This window comes from Microcaecilia unicolor, chromosome 10 (assembly GCF_901765095.1).
Source record: "Microcaecilia unicolor chromosome 10, aMicUni1.1, whole genome shotgun sequence".
NCBI classification, from domain to species: domain Eukaryota; kingdom Metazoa; phylum Chordata; class Amphibia; order Gymnophiona; family Siphonopidae; genus Microcaecilia; species Microcaecilia unicolor.
The window spans coordinates 139974905-139988655 of record NC_044040.1 but is presented as its reverse complement, the minus strand read 5'-3'; the positions used below and the strand labels follow the sequence as shown (position 1 = coordinate 139988655).

Below are 13751 nucleotides of genomic sequence, written 5' to 3'. Positions count from 1 at the left end.
CTCTTTCAGCCACATTCAAGGTAAGAACTAAGTTGTCTAACGTGGCTAACACAGGAAAGGGAACTAAAACTGGCTTACAAAAATGGCCACTACCGCATGGACTACAACAGGAAACACAACAGGGCACACTCTGACCCAGTAGGCAGGGGGAAAAGCACCATGGGAGAAGAACCTACCAACTACCAATATCGTGAGACTGTAACACAAGCTAATGAAATCATGGAGCCCAATACCCTACACCCATCACAATGCAATGCTGATGTGACCCTGTACTGCACCCGAGAACCACATCTGACCCAGGGAAAGGCTGTGACAGGATCAAACACATTCTGCTGTCATGGAGGTGGGTACGGCATTTGAGGCTGGCATACAGGCTGGAAAAAAAGTTTGTAAAGTGGGTTTTTTTTGGTGGGAGGGGGTTAGTGACCACTGGGGGAGTCCGGGGAGGTCATCCCCTATTCCCTCCAGTGGTCATCTGGGCAGTTGGAGCACTTTTTTGGGACTTGTTCGTGAGAAAAAAGGGTCCAAAAAAAAAGTGACCCAAAATCGCGGTAAAAACGCCTTTTTTTCGATTATCAGCTAAAGACACCCATCTCTCCTCGGCTGATAACCACGCCCCAGTTCCGCCTCCACCACGTCTCTGACATGCCCCCGTCAACTTTATTCGTTTCCGCGACGGAGTGCAGTTGGAAACGCCCCAAATCGACTTTCGATTATACCGATTTGGGCGCCTTTGCGAGACAAACGTCTATCTCCCGATTTAGGTCGCACTATAGACGTTTTTCTCTTTCGAAAATAAGCAGGCTTGTGTATTTAGAAATGAAATACAAGCAAATAGAAAATTCATATATTAACATACATAAAACTAATGAATCAGTATAAGGTGTGCGTATTGTTAAGTTTCTCCCCTTCACTCCGAGGTTGCAGCTCCCCAAACAAAAAAACACTCTCCAGCAGTGCTCACCTCCAACTCAAAATAAAGCTGTTTATTGCATAGGAAGGGCATCCCTCCTTCTCTCAAGTACAGCTCCCAAAACACAAAACAAATCCCTGTTACCATGTACCTTATGCAAGCCGGTTTGGTTCACAGGCCAGGCTTCAGCAGCTGCTTCCTCTCTCTTCCTCTCCTAGAGAGGAGCAGCTAAAAGCAACAAAAAACACCCGGTTCAGTTTAGCTAGGCTTACTAAAATACAGTTCAGTTTAGCCCGGCTTTAAAAAACACAGTTCAGGTTAGCCAGGCTTTCAAAACACAGTTCAGGTTAGCCAGGCTTTCAAAACACAGTTCAGGTTAGCCAGGCTTTCAAAACACAGTTCAGGTTAACCAGGCTTTCAAAACACAGCCAGGCTTTCAAAACACAGTTCAGGTTAGCCAGGCTTTCAAAACACAGCCAGGCCTTCAAAACACAGTTCAGGTTCAATTCCAGCTTTTAAACACAATATGGCTCTGCGCGGGCTCAAAGCCTAGGGTCCCACCCTCTTGGTCAGTCACTCTCTTACCTGACCTCCTCCCGCTTGACCCGGCTTGGCCCCGCTACTTCCTTGGCTTTCGCTGAGCCAAAGCCGCAAAGTCCATCGGCTCTTCCAGGGTGTTCTCCGGTTCAGTCAACTCCATAGGGCAAGGCTCACTCTCTGCCTCTCTCTCCTCAGGAGCCCAATCCATATTCTCTTCACCCTGCCCTTCTCCCAGCTGCTCACCCTTTCTGTCATTAAAGCTCTTTGGTGTCTCTTCTTTCTCCACCCACCTGTTCCACCACCTCTTCCACCAGGTTGGAGAATCAGCCTTACTCCTTCCCCTGCGGCCCCCCTCTGGAGACTCCTGGGAATGCACATAGTTTCTCTGATCCTCAGGTTCCCTTGGAGCATGTTGGGAGTTGTAGTTCCTTATTTCTAGTTCTTTCTTGGGGAATGCCTGCCTATGACGGGGGTATTCTTGCTTAGCCCAGGGTTCCACTGAGGCAGGCGGGGATTTGTAGTTTCTGGCTCTCCTCTTTTCTTTCTGTTCCCCAGAGCTGCCTACATACTCTTTACAGTATTTATGATGGTTTGATATATTTGTACATTGATTTCTTGGACCCCTGGTGTAGGCACACCACCAAGATTTCCTGGACCCCTGGTGCAGGCACATCACCAAAACATGACTATGTTGGGTCTCTTTTTTGGGTCTCCAATTTTTATGTTGAGAGATTGTGATCAATAAATTTTGTCTCCTTGATGAACCATTATATGATGTCTCCTTATGTCCTCTAATCTGGCTGTCTTTGCTCTTTCTTTGATTTGTGTGTTGCTGTGGAGGCTTGCTCTTCTGTGTTTCATTTTTCTCACTCCTCTGCCTCTCTTTCTAGTTAGCTTCTTCCTTGGGTGGGAGAGAAATTTCTTCTAGAGCTGGTAGTTTTAATACAGTGATAGTGGTGGGGATCTCAATGGAGATTTCTGGGGGAAGATCAAGACCCTCCTCGTACTCACCCCAACAGTTCCAGCGCCTCGAATGCACTTATTGCCTCGGCTGGAACTGCTACTAGAGGATGTTCTGTTCCAGCTCTTGGCTTTTCTTGTCAATTCTGATAACTTGTCAGGACCTTGAGAATCAGAGGAATCTGATGACTCAAAGAAGTCTTCCTCACATTTGTAGTGGCAAATGGGCAGTTGCCTTGTTGGCACCAAAAGCAGCCTATTGTCTTTTTTTGTTTCCTATACAAAAACACTTCGGATTATAAACAATGTGCAATCTCTGTGTCGTGGGCTGAATATCACGTCTGCCTGCAGGCATTCAGGCCACAGCCAGATGCCAGTGCAGAGCCTGATATTCAGTACTGGTACCCACATAGGTGCCATCAGTTGAATATCGGGGAGGGAGAAGGTGTAATTGTTTATTTAGCTTGGATATTAGTGTACTGGTAAGATGATCAGCCACATCAGCACTTACACTATTGATGATGCCACTGAAAAAGAAGTAGTTTTCTGGTCCATATGCTGGCAAATGATATAAACTTACATATCTGGACTGGTCTGGCAGGATTCAAGGAAAGGAAAAATTAGCATGTAAATTAGCATGTAAATTTAAATTTCACCATAGTTGCAATAGCATTAATTGCCCAACACTCAGAACAGGAAAGTCTTACTACATTTTTGACCCTCCTGCAGCCTGAGGACCTCCCAGCATCAGAATGTTTAGCCAAATTATTAAGCCATTGATAAAAAGACTCTTGGTTCCTCTCTTGTTTTTACAGCATCAGAGGTGATGACTTCAGCAACCAACATACAGGAAGAGAACCACCTCTTGCAGCAGGAGCTTTCACGTCTTGAGGATTTGCTTGCCCATACCCTTGCTGAGAGGGATGAACTTACTATCAAGAATCATGCCATTAGTGAGAGGGTAAGTCTGCGACTTCACAGTCCCAATTTGTACTGTATTCACTTTCCCTTCATAGGGAGTAATTTCACTGTCCTTCAGCTTAACTTTAGATCCGTATGTACTATAAGATAGGAGTGAGGTGTGTTAATTCTATATTGTCGTGCCCTAGGTCTAAAATTACAAGTGCTGCTGCAGATTAAGGTTGAGATTTCTTGTTGTTACAATAGTAATGGAATAAGTGGACTTCTATATTTTACAAATGAGATGCACTGGCAGAAATATACAAAGTACTCCAAGTTTTCTACATTTCCCTAACCATGCTATTTTTTTGCTGCAGATCTATGGAAAACATTATTCACTGTTCCCTATTCCGCTACCAGTGACATCACTGCTACCCAGTGGTGTGCTGGTAAATTTTTAACAACAGGCTCTCTCCTCGGTCCACCTCGGTGCCCCCCCCCCCCCCCGTCCACCTCGGCGCCCCCCCATCCACCACTGCGCCCCCCCCCCCCCCCACCTCTGCACCCCCCCCAAAAATAAATTTGCAGAGCTGGCTATACTGGGGGAGGGGGGGGGCGGCGGCCAACACATTACTCTCTCCAGGAAAAAAAAATTAAATGATCCCAGGTTCCAATCTAATTCATGTTTAATATGGGATAAAATGCCATAAATAAGTAAATAAACATAAACTTTTAACGTTCAGCACCTGATTCTCAAAGTGGACATATTCCACACACTATAATGAAAATAAAATAATTTTTTTTCTACCTTTGTTGTCTGGTGACTTTGTTTCTCTGATCATGCTGGTCCAGTATCTGATTCTGCTGCTCTCTATCTGTTCCCTTGACTCCGTTTCCAGGGCTTCCTTTCCATTTATTTCTTTTCTTTCCTCCTTTCTTCTTCATTTCTGGTCCTCCGCATACTTGACTGTACAGTGGATCCAGCTTCTGCCTATTTTCTCCATCCATGTGCAGTTTCTCTCCTCACTTCCTTTTCCCTCATCTAATCTCCTTCCTCTATCTTCCCTCCATGTCCAGCATTTCTTCTCTCTCCCTTCCCTCCCCTCCATCCATGTCCAGAATTTCTCTTGCTCTCCCCGCCATCCATGTCCTGAAACTCTCCTCTCTCCCCTGCCCCTCTCTATCCATCCATACCCAGCAATTCTCTTCTCTCCCCTGCCCCCTCTGCCCATCCATGCCCAGCAATTTTCTCCTCTGCCCATCCATGCCCAGCAATTCTCTCCCCTGCCTCCCTCTGCCTGTCCATGCCCAGCAATTCTCTCCCCTGCCCATCCATGCCCAGCAATTTTCTCCCCTGCCCCCCTCTGCCCATCCATGCCCAGCAGTTCTCTCCTGTGCTCCCTCTGCCCATCCATGCCCAGTAATTCTCTCCCCTGCCCCCCTCTGCCCGTCCATGCCCAGCAGTTCTCTCCCCTGCCCCCCTCTGCCCGTCCATGCCCAGCAATTCTCTCCCCTGCCCATCCATGCCCAGCAATTCTCTCCCCTGCCCCCCTCTGCCCATCCATGCCCAGCAGTTCTCCTCCCTCCCCTGCCCTCCCGCTCCCATCCATGTGTAGCGATGTCCTTCGACCCCCCATCCTCCCCTGCCGCTCCCATCCGTTAGTTTCAAATACCTGCATCGAAGCGCCGCCTTATTTAAAGCCCTGCTGCCCGTCTCCAGCTGCCTTTCCTGATTGCTTCTCAGGAGTTCGGTTCTTCACGCCGTTAGTCCCGCCACGGGAAAAGGAAATGACATCAGAATGACGTCAGAAGGCGGGACTAAGGGCGCGAACCGAACTCCTGAGAAGCAATCAGGAAAGGCAGCTGGAGACGGGCAGCAGGGCTTTAAATAAGGCGGCGCTTCCAGGCAGGTATTTGAAACTGACGGATGAGAGCTGCAGGGGAGGATAGGGGGGCGAAGGACAATCTCTACAAATGGATGGGAGCGGGAGGGGAGGTAAGCATGGCGCCCTCCTGCCATGCTTACCTCGTGCAATGGAGCCGGCTCGCCCCTTACAACAACCGGCTCGCAAGAGCTGTCAAAATTTAACAAGCGGCTCTTGCGAGCCGGTGCGAGCCGGCTCCAGCACACCACTGCTGCTACCTATCAAGTTTCTATTTCTTTAGCTAATCACTTAAGGGCCCTTTTAATAAGCTATGCTAATGGGCTTACTGTGTTCTTATGCAGTTCTTTCTCGCATACTAAACCCATTTTTAGCACAGCTGTAAATTTTGCTTTTTTCTATTATATCTTTTTCTGTTCATATGCTAAATGTTAGCATTAGCATGTGCAGCCATTGAAAAAAAATTAATGCAGGAGCAATTACTACCTCCTATATAGGAGGTGCTAAGCGCTCCCACATTATGGACACATTAATGATTTAGCGCATCAGCAATGTCAACAAGCTAGCTAATTAGCGCATCCATGCCCATTCTGTGCCCCTAGCTAAACCACAAGTCTAAAAGCAATTCCTTTATTAACAATGACCAGATACAGCCGTGATTTGGCTCAATGCCTGAATCAGGGGTCCTATTGAATAGGATAAATAAAAATACATCAAAACCATAATAAAATGAATAGATTACATACATATAAATTATAGGATTGTTAAAATTATCAAGTGTAAAAAAGTGTATTCATATCCATAATGAAATAAATAAATAAATAAATAAATACATAAATAAAAACAGGCTTAAAAATAAGACAATATGACTAACAAATATGTAAATTACATGATATATATCTATTGATATTGATAAAAAAGAAATTGATTCCCATAATTAATGAAACACGAAAAATACAAATGGTGAAGTTGATGGTGTCATGTAGCTGAAGGTGTTTGCAGTCCTGGAGACCCCAAAAGAAATACTTTTCTCATCACAGTTCAATCCCTGACAATAATCCAGTCTGGGATTTTCTTCTTTCCCATAGTGAGCATTTGGCAATAATTAGAATTTACGTGTATAACTCACTAAAGGAATTCTGTAATGAATTGTGCCTAAATTCAAAAGCACACAATTGAAAAGGGGCATGGCTATGGGCAGAGAAATGGGCATTTCATGGGCATTCCAAAATTTACATGCATTGTTATAGAATATGGCCCAGTGCACATAAATCTACATGCAGGGATTTTTGCCACATTTTCATAGGTGTAAATGGATGTGTGTAGTATAGGCGCCATATATAGAATCTGGCCCACTCTTCCAAAATATTTGATATGAAGTAGTGAAAACTGTAAGATTAAAAATGAAACAATAGGTCTACACATATTACAATGTGAGCAATACATAAAAGTAAAAACATAGGACAAGGAGACACGAAAGATTTATAAAAACTAAAAAATTACTACTAAAAAAGGGAATAAGGACAAAAGAAAGGGAAAAAGAAAAAAGAAAAATGAAATGAGTAGAGGTAAGGGAAAGGGGGAGAGGAGGGAAGGGAAAAAAGGGGGAAGAAAGAGGCCACTCGACTATCAAGCAAATAACAATCCTATACGTACCATTAAAGCCAAATAGTCAATTTTCAAAAAGTACCTTGCCTTAAGTGAAATATGAATGGAATTTACAAGTAAAAAGTTATAAAAACAGACTGAGCCTTTGAAGCAGCAGTATTTTGTCCATGAAAGTGAGATTTTGTAAATTCAAGATAAAACAGCAATAGGGAAAATAAGAACAAAAACTGATAATCTTTAAACATGAGAGGTGAAACAAACTTTAAAACCAAATGATACATTGAAAAGAACTGAAACTGTAAATTGATCTTAAATGGGAGAGTTGCAAACAAAGGAGTAGCAAGCAAGATTGTACAAGCACTTAAAAACTGTGACTGGAGCGTTACAAGGACAATGTGCAAATGCAAGAAGTGCCGTATAAATCTCATAACAAGTAAAAAAGCTTAAAGAAAAAAAATGCCGCAAATATTCAATGCCGGTATTGAATATCCAGGCCTAATTCTGCTTGCAACGGTCAGCATTTTGAAAAATGTTGACCATTGCCAGCTGAATATTGACTGGATTGTTTTTTTGGCTGTTGTTAAGATCTGGGGGTACATTGCCATGTGTTTCTTACAGGTGAGTCTTGATGTTTTAGGATCTGTAGTTTTGAGAGAAACATGGGGAACATTTGTTTATAGAGCATAGGACCTTCTTTGGTGAGATGTTTTTTCCTGAGGCCATCACTGAGTGTATATTTCAGGTGCCAACCTGTTCTGACACTATAATCATCTTTTCATCCACACTGGCATAGGTCAAGGCCTCTAGGAAATTTTCAGCAGTCAGATTTCTCATGTCTTGAATTTTTTTCCAAACTTTGGTTGAACTTATCTGTCTTAGGTATTCCTTTATAGAAAATTGTATTAGAAATTGATCTGTCCATGACAGGGGTGTTGTCTCAATACCACCAGCTTTATGTTCAAAGATGTTGACCTCTTTGCAGAAGTCTAGCATATGGTCCTTTTTCATAGGCTGGAAATTTCATTACTTGAGTGAATCCTAGAGCTGCCATCATATCAAGGAAAGCAACAGTAGTGGTGTCTGGAGTTTCAATACATATAGGTTAATGTCTCCTAGGAGCACTACCTTAGGGAAACTCAGGGTTACCTCTGTCACCAGAATCAGGAGTTCTTCCACAAATGATGTGTTGTTGCATGGTGCTCTGTAGAATATGAGCAGCCTCATCAGTGTCTCATAGCTGAATTAGGAGGCATTCTGACAGACAGGTGGTGAGTGGAGACTATGCACAGTTTTATTGTCGTTTGGATCTGGACAGCTGCCCCTCCACCCTACTTGCCTAGTCTTGGTGGATGCTATTTTGGTCATTGGGATACTAGTTCAGTCAATGGGATGACTCCACTTTCATCCAGTGACTGTAAGCGATGACCATGAGCCAATGTTCATAGCGGAGGAGGGGGTCACATGATTGAAGTGGGTAGCATTGTGCAGGATTTTGATAGCAGTTGATTGAATGAGCTGAAGGCATTTGAGGGATTGAAGAGAAGACTAGAGTAAAGGGAATTATAATAGTCTAGGCAGGATATAATAAGGGCAAGAATGAGGGGGCATAAGTCTGAAGATGAAATAAGAGGACGAACAGCAAGGAAATGGTAAAGGGTAAAGAAAGAGGTGTGGATAACAGAGTCCATTTGTGATTTGAAAGTGAGTTGTGAATTGAGAATGACTGCAAGAACCTTGATAGAGACTTTGTACTGAAGGGTATGGCCATTGGTGGAGGGAGGGGGAAGAAAGCTATTGGCTGAAGGGGTGAAAAGGATAGATTCACAGATTTTGCAGAGTTAAGAAAAAGTAGATTGCTCTTAAGCCAACAAGAAATATGAGACAGTTAGTCATTAAGACATGAGATGGCAACAGGATCAGTGACATGACATAAAATCTGCTTATCATCTGTGATGGCTCCTGGCTGGCTAAATGGTACTTAACTGGCTATCTGGCAGTATTCAGCAGGAGATCTCTGGTTATCCCCTGCTGAATATTGCTGGTTAGCGCTTAGTGGATAACCGGTTTTATCACGTGATATAACCGGCTATCTGCTAATATTCAGCGCTTTGCCAGCTAAATTTGGCAGGTTCAGCTGCCAAAATAGCAGGCTTATCTTTGGCCAGGTTCAACTTAACTGATCAGTGCTGAATATCGGCTTGGCCAATTAAGTTGAAACTGGCCAAAAAACACCCGAATATTCAATGCCAGTCACTAGAGACAGCCCTGCATTGAATATTAGTTATTCTAATAGTGCTGTTACAGAAAACACTAAATAAATCACACAATCAGGGGTGTGCTGGTAAATTTTTAACAACAGGCTCTTTCTCCGGACATAGCCAGCTCTGCAGTTGGAAGGGCCAGGAGTGGCCAGGGGGGGGTGGGGGGAGCAACACTTGCCTCTCTATCCTCCCTCCCTTTGTGCGGGCACGCTAGGCATACCTTTGCTGGCAGCCAATAAATGGACTGCCACCACTCCCAACGTCTTGCTCTGAGCAGCATGCTGGAACTTCTCTCACATGCCCGAGAAGTCCCAGCCTGCAGCCCAGAGCTGGAAACAAGGAGCGGGGAGCAGCAGTAGTCTATTTACTTGGCTGGCAGGGCTCAGCATCCCCACCAGCAAAGTAAAAGAGAATTCAGCAGGGGGCTCAAGCCCACATTTTGGGAGCCAGTTGTTAAGGTAGCCATGGAGGGCCCTACTTTAACAACCGGCTCCCAAAATTCTTAAAAACTTAACAACCGGCTCTTGCGAGCCTGTGAGAGCCTGCTCCAGCACACCACTGCACACAATGTACCCTATAAACTAAAGACTTTTTTTATATTAGACTAATATCCTTCATAACTTAGCACGTTTTAAAATATTGAAAATCTCAAAAATACTAAAATGGAGACAGCAGTCTAGCAGCGAGAGGGGTACTATCCAGTCTTTTGCATTGAGTGTACATGTATGATTATCTCCCAGTTGGTAAGCAGTTATATGTGTGTGCCTGATGCAAAGAGCTCCTAACTCTCGGAGATGGGTCTGTTCTCTTGAGGCTACAGTAGCAGACATGGAGGAGCCAAGAGAGACAGAAAGACATAGAGGAGACCTACAGGGATGTTGTAGAGAAGTCCCACCTCCAGTCTGGCAGCCCCTGTGCTGCTATGGAGGAGGGAGGTCTCCTAGAAGGAGAGCATCACACTGATGAAGTAGGAATAATTCTGTAGCTGGGACATGTAGAGTACAAGGAAAAATATATTTCTGATGCTCTCTTACCAGTATTTCCCTGCTTATAGAGTCTGGCTTTCTTGGGCAGAGAGGAGGAGAGTTCTTCATTTCAATTTTTGGTCTGCATGGTTTGTTTGTTGTTTTTGTGGTCCCCTATTTTGTATCAGGCTATCTGTCTATGTTCTACATGTACAACTGAGGTGAAGGATTCTGCTAGCGTGTAGTACCTGGGCCAGAATGTGTAACAGTCCAGCTTCTTCCAATTTCCCAGTAGCAGGTATATTAGTGCTCTTGGGCCCAGCGTAATATTGATTACACTGTCTTTTCATTTGTGGGTTAGGGCTGTTATAGTGTGTTAAGTTTTCTGTATAGGTTCTGAGTGTCTTTTTACACAGTTTTGTGTTATTTCATAAAGTATCTGGCCTATTTTAAAGCCAGCTACGGGGCAAGGGCCCCTCACCATTCAAAATAAATATGTTTACCAGCATCTTGTATAGTCATCATGCAAACAAAATCCCATCTGCTTTAAACAAAATGTCTGGCAGTGGAAGAAACATTTGCTGTTCTGAGGTGACGATCACAATTTGAATATTTTTGTCTCTTGAATTGTAAGGTGGATAAAGCACTTAACTGGCTAGGATAGCTGCATAAATAGGACCACATAAAACACAGTACTATTGTTATGAGCTTTACTAGCTAGTTAAGTGCTGAATATAGCTATGCTTTATCAGGCCTCGTATGCCCAGATATTCAGTTCTGGTGCCTGGACATGGCCTGGCATTGAATATCTGGGAATAAGGCCGAGCAAAATGCTGTAGTTCAGCTCTTCACCCATTGTTGCATGAGGAAGGCTCCTGTGGATGCAGAATATATGCTTGCATTTAACACTGTGACAATGCAGACTCAGGGGTCAGTATTTTTTTTTTTTAATAGTAGAGTTCCAGACAACATAATTTAACTCAGATAAGTTTTGTTGATTATAACCAATATTGCCAGGGTTTTTTTTTAATTGCTTGGGAATATATAAATTGCATTCTTTTTTTCCTTGGGGCAACTGCCTAACTAGTGTTTATTGTGAGGGGAGCTTCTCACCCTCCTTTCTTATCAGAGGGGACCCTCTCTTTTGGTTGCCTTGGGAGGTGCCACCTCATCCCTCGCCTCAGGCAGCAGATTGCCATGATTTGCACCTGGTGATAAGTGGTGTCAGTGGAGGAGGCCAAGAGGAAAAGTTATGCCTGGGGAGTAAGTGTTGCCTCTGAGGGAGAAGGGCTAGAAAAGAAATGCTGCTTGGTGTGGAGGGGGAGGGGGGGAGGAAAAAGTGCTGCCTGTGGATGGCCCCAGGAAAAATGTTCTGCTTGTTTCCGGTGGGGTTGGGGGGAGGACTAGTTTTTCTATCCATTTGCATGATATGGGGAAGTGTTGGTAAGGAGAGAGGAAGGGAGAAAAGCTGGGATTTGGAGGAGAAAATGGGTTGGTGATGGTGTCAGATCTATATGAGGGGAAGGGGAAAGTGCACTCTCCCCTTGCTAATTTATGTGAATGTGAGAGGGGGCGTAATGAGAGAAATTTCCCATGGTGCTGGCTTCATATTCAGTGTTTTAGTCTGGTATATATTTGTGTGTGTGTGTGTGTGTGTGTGTGTTTTGAATAACTATAATGAATATGTATGAGATCTATATATGTATATTAATATGCTAATATTTCAAATCCTACCCTTCCCCCCCAGCTGAAACAGTCAAATTACGCCCATGGGTGTATTACATAGTGTAGAAGTGCCCTTCCCTTTGTCAGAATTAGCACCTCTTGAGTTTTAGGTTTAGTTTTTTTCTGGCACATATGTGGAGGCGTATTTTCAAAGCACCTAGGTTTATAAAGTTACATATTAACCTATGGAACTTTGTAAGTCTAAGTGATTTGAAAATGATCACCCATGGTGTGGCAAAGTACAGTTGAGAGATTTTGGATGTCACATGACATTGGAATATCAAAGTACCAGGATAGAAATAACTGCAGTGCAAACTTACAACTTACAGAATCAAATATGCTTAGTTAAATGAACAAAAGCATCCATGAACATATTAGAGAATGATACACAAAATGTTAAAACACAAATTCTATGTTTTAGTTTTTCCTTAACTCCATTAGTTTAGATGAAATCATGTTTCATACAATGACAAACAGGTAACTTCTCTATGATCCTACATGTCTTGAAAGATGTCTCAGTGCTTCCAAGGCTGGTGCTGCTGATTTGTTAAGTGCTCTCTGCCTTTCCTAAAACTGAAAGGGAAATTGTTTAGTACTCCAACTCCATCAAATGGTTCCGGTCTCTAAATCCCATCTGCTTTTGCAGCTGGAATCATTACTGAGAGCAGAAGCTTTGCAAGGAGAGAGCGAGGCAGGAGTGGCAGAACTCAGGCGCAAATTTGAAGATGACGAGAAGGCATACAAGCGTAAACTGGCAGCTTATCAGGAAGGGCAACAGCGTCAGTCCCTGCTGGTCCAGAAGCTACAGAATAAGGTAAGCATAAACACTTCATCCTAAGATTGAGATTCAGAGACAGGGACGTTCATTGTTGGACAGGTACATTCAAAAGTGGTACATGCCATTGTTGAACTTTGCCAAGAGAGAAAAAGTAGGCAGAAATATGTGTACTGTAGAGAGCAGAGAGTGTGAAATAATCCCCCCCCCCCCCCCATATCATTCACCAAATTAAAACTGCTTATTTTTTAACAGCAAAATTGCGTACATACTGATACCAAAAATAAAACCTACGTTCATGGGAATTAAGACACCTCACTCTTCTTTCCCAGATCTCCATTCGAAGAACTTTTTTTTTTAAACACTTTTCACTTGTAACCTACTTGCCTAATTTTCTACTCCTTTGATTCTATTTGATTTGTTTTATTGTAACTGTAACACCTCTGATTTGGCAATAGCCTATCAGTGCATTGTAAGCCACTTTGCGCCTGCAAATAGCTGTGGGGAAAAAGTGGGGTATAAATGTACAAAAAAAATAACTCTTCCTCATTAGCATATATGCAAATGATGTATTGTCATATTGTTATGATTAACACATTTAAGTAGTCAATCAGCTTCTTGCCTCCCATCTAACACCCCCCCTCATATTTAACCATGCTTAATTAGGGAGCAATTTTCTATGAGCTGCATAGTTACAAACTACACTTGCACTTTTAAAGCATGTACGTTGTAGCTAAGTGAAAATTAGGTTGCATACATGCAAAAGGCACATGTAGTGTGCACTTCCTATTTGTGTCAGAATCCAAACAGAGGCAAAATTGTATGTGTAGATTTTAAAATCAATGTACGTGTGTCATTTTCCTTCCACTAGGTACACATCCAAAAATGCCTCTCTTGACTGAAAGTACACACTTTGGCCCTGATGCTCAGAAAAAAATGCGGATGCTAGAGGCCATTAGTGCCCATGTTTGCCAGTGCATAATGCTTAGAAGGTCTTTACCGTGACAAACAAGAGCTCACCAGTGATCAGCGCTAATCGCATGCAAATGTAGGCAAAAGGATTATAATGAGGTCATTTTATATTCTCTCTGATACTTAGAAAGCAGCGCCCTGAATAAGGATGCCCTTACTGCACAAAACCCAATTCAGAGGTGGACTGACAGTGATCTAACCCCCCCCCCCCCCCCCCCCCCCCCGCCTGTACCTTTGTTTCCAGCACTC

The 13751-nt window shown here is 43.4% G+C and overlaps 1 protein-coding gene across 1 annotated transcript in view; it reads left to right on the top strand.

Annotated features, from left to right (window-relative positions):
* Positions 1–13751, top strand: part of CROCC2 (ciliary rootlet coiled-coil, rootletin family member 2) — an 825280-nt gene that overhangs the window by 13542 nt on the left and 797987 nt on the right. The window contains 2 exon segments of the mRNA XM_030216488.1: positions 3229–3374; positions 12402–12569. Of these exon segments, the coding sequence (XP_030072348.1) occupies positions 3229–3374; positions 12402–12569 (314 nt within the window).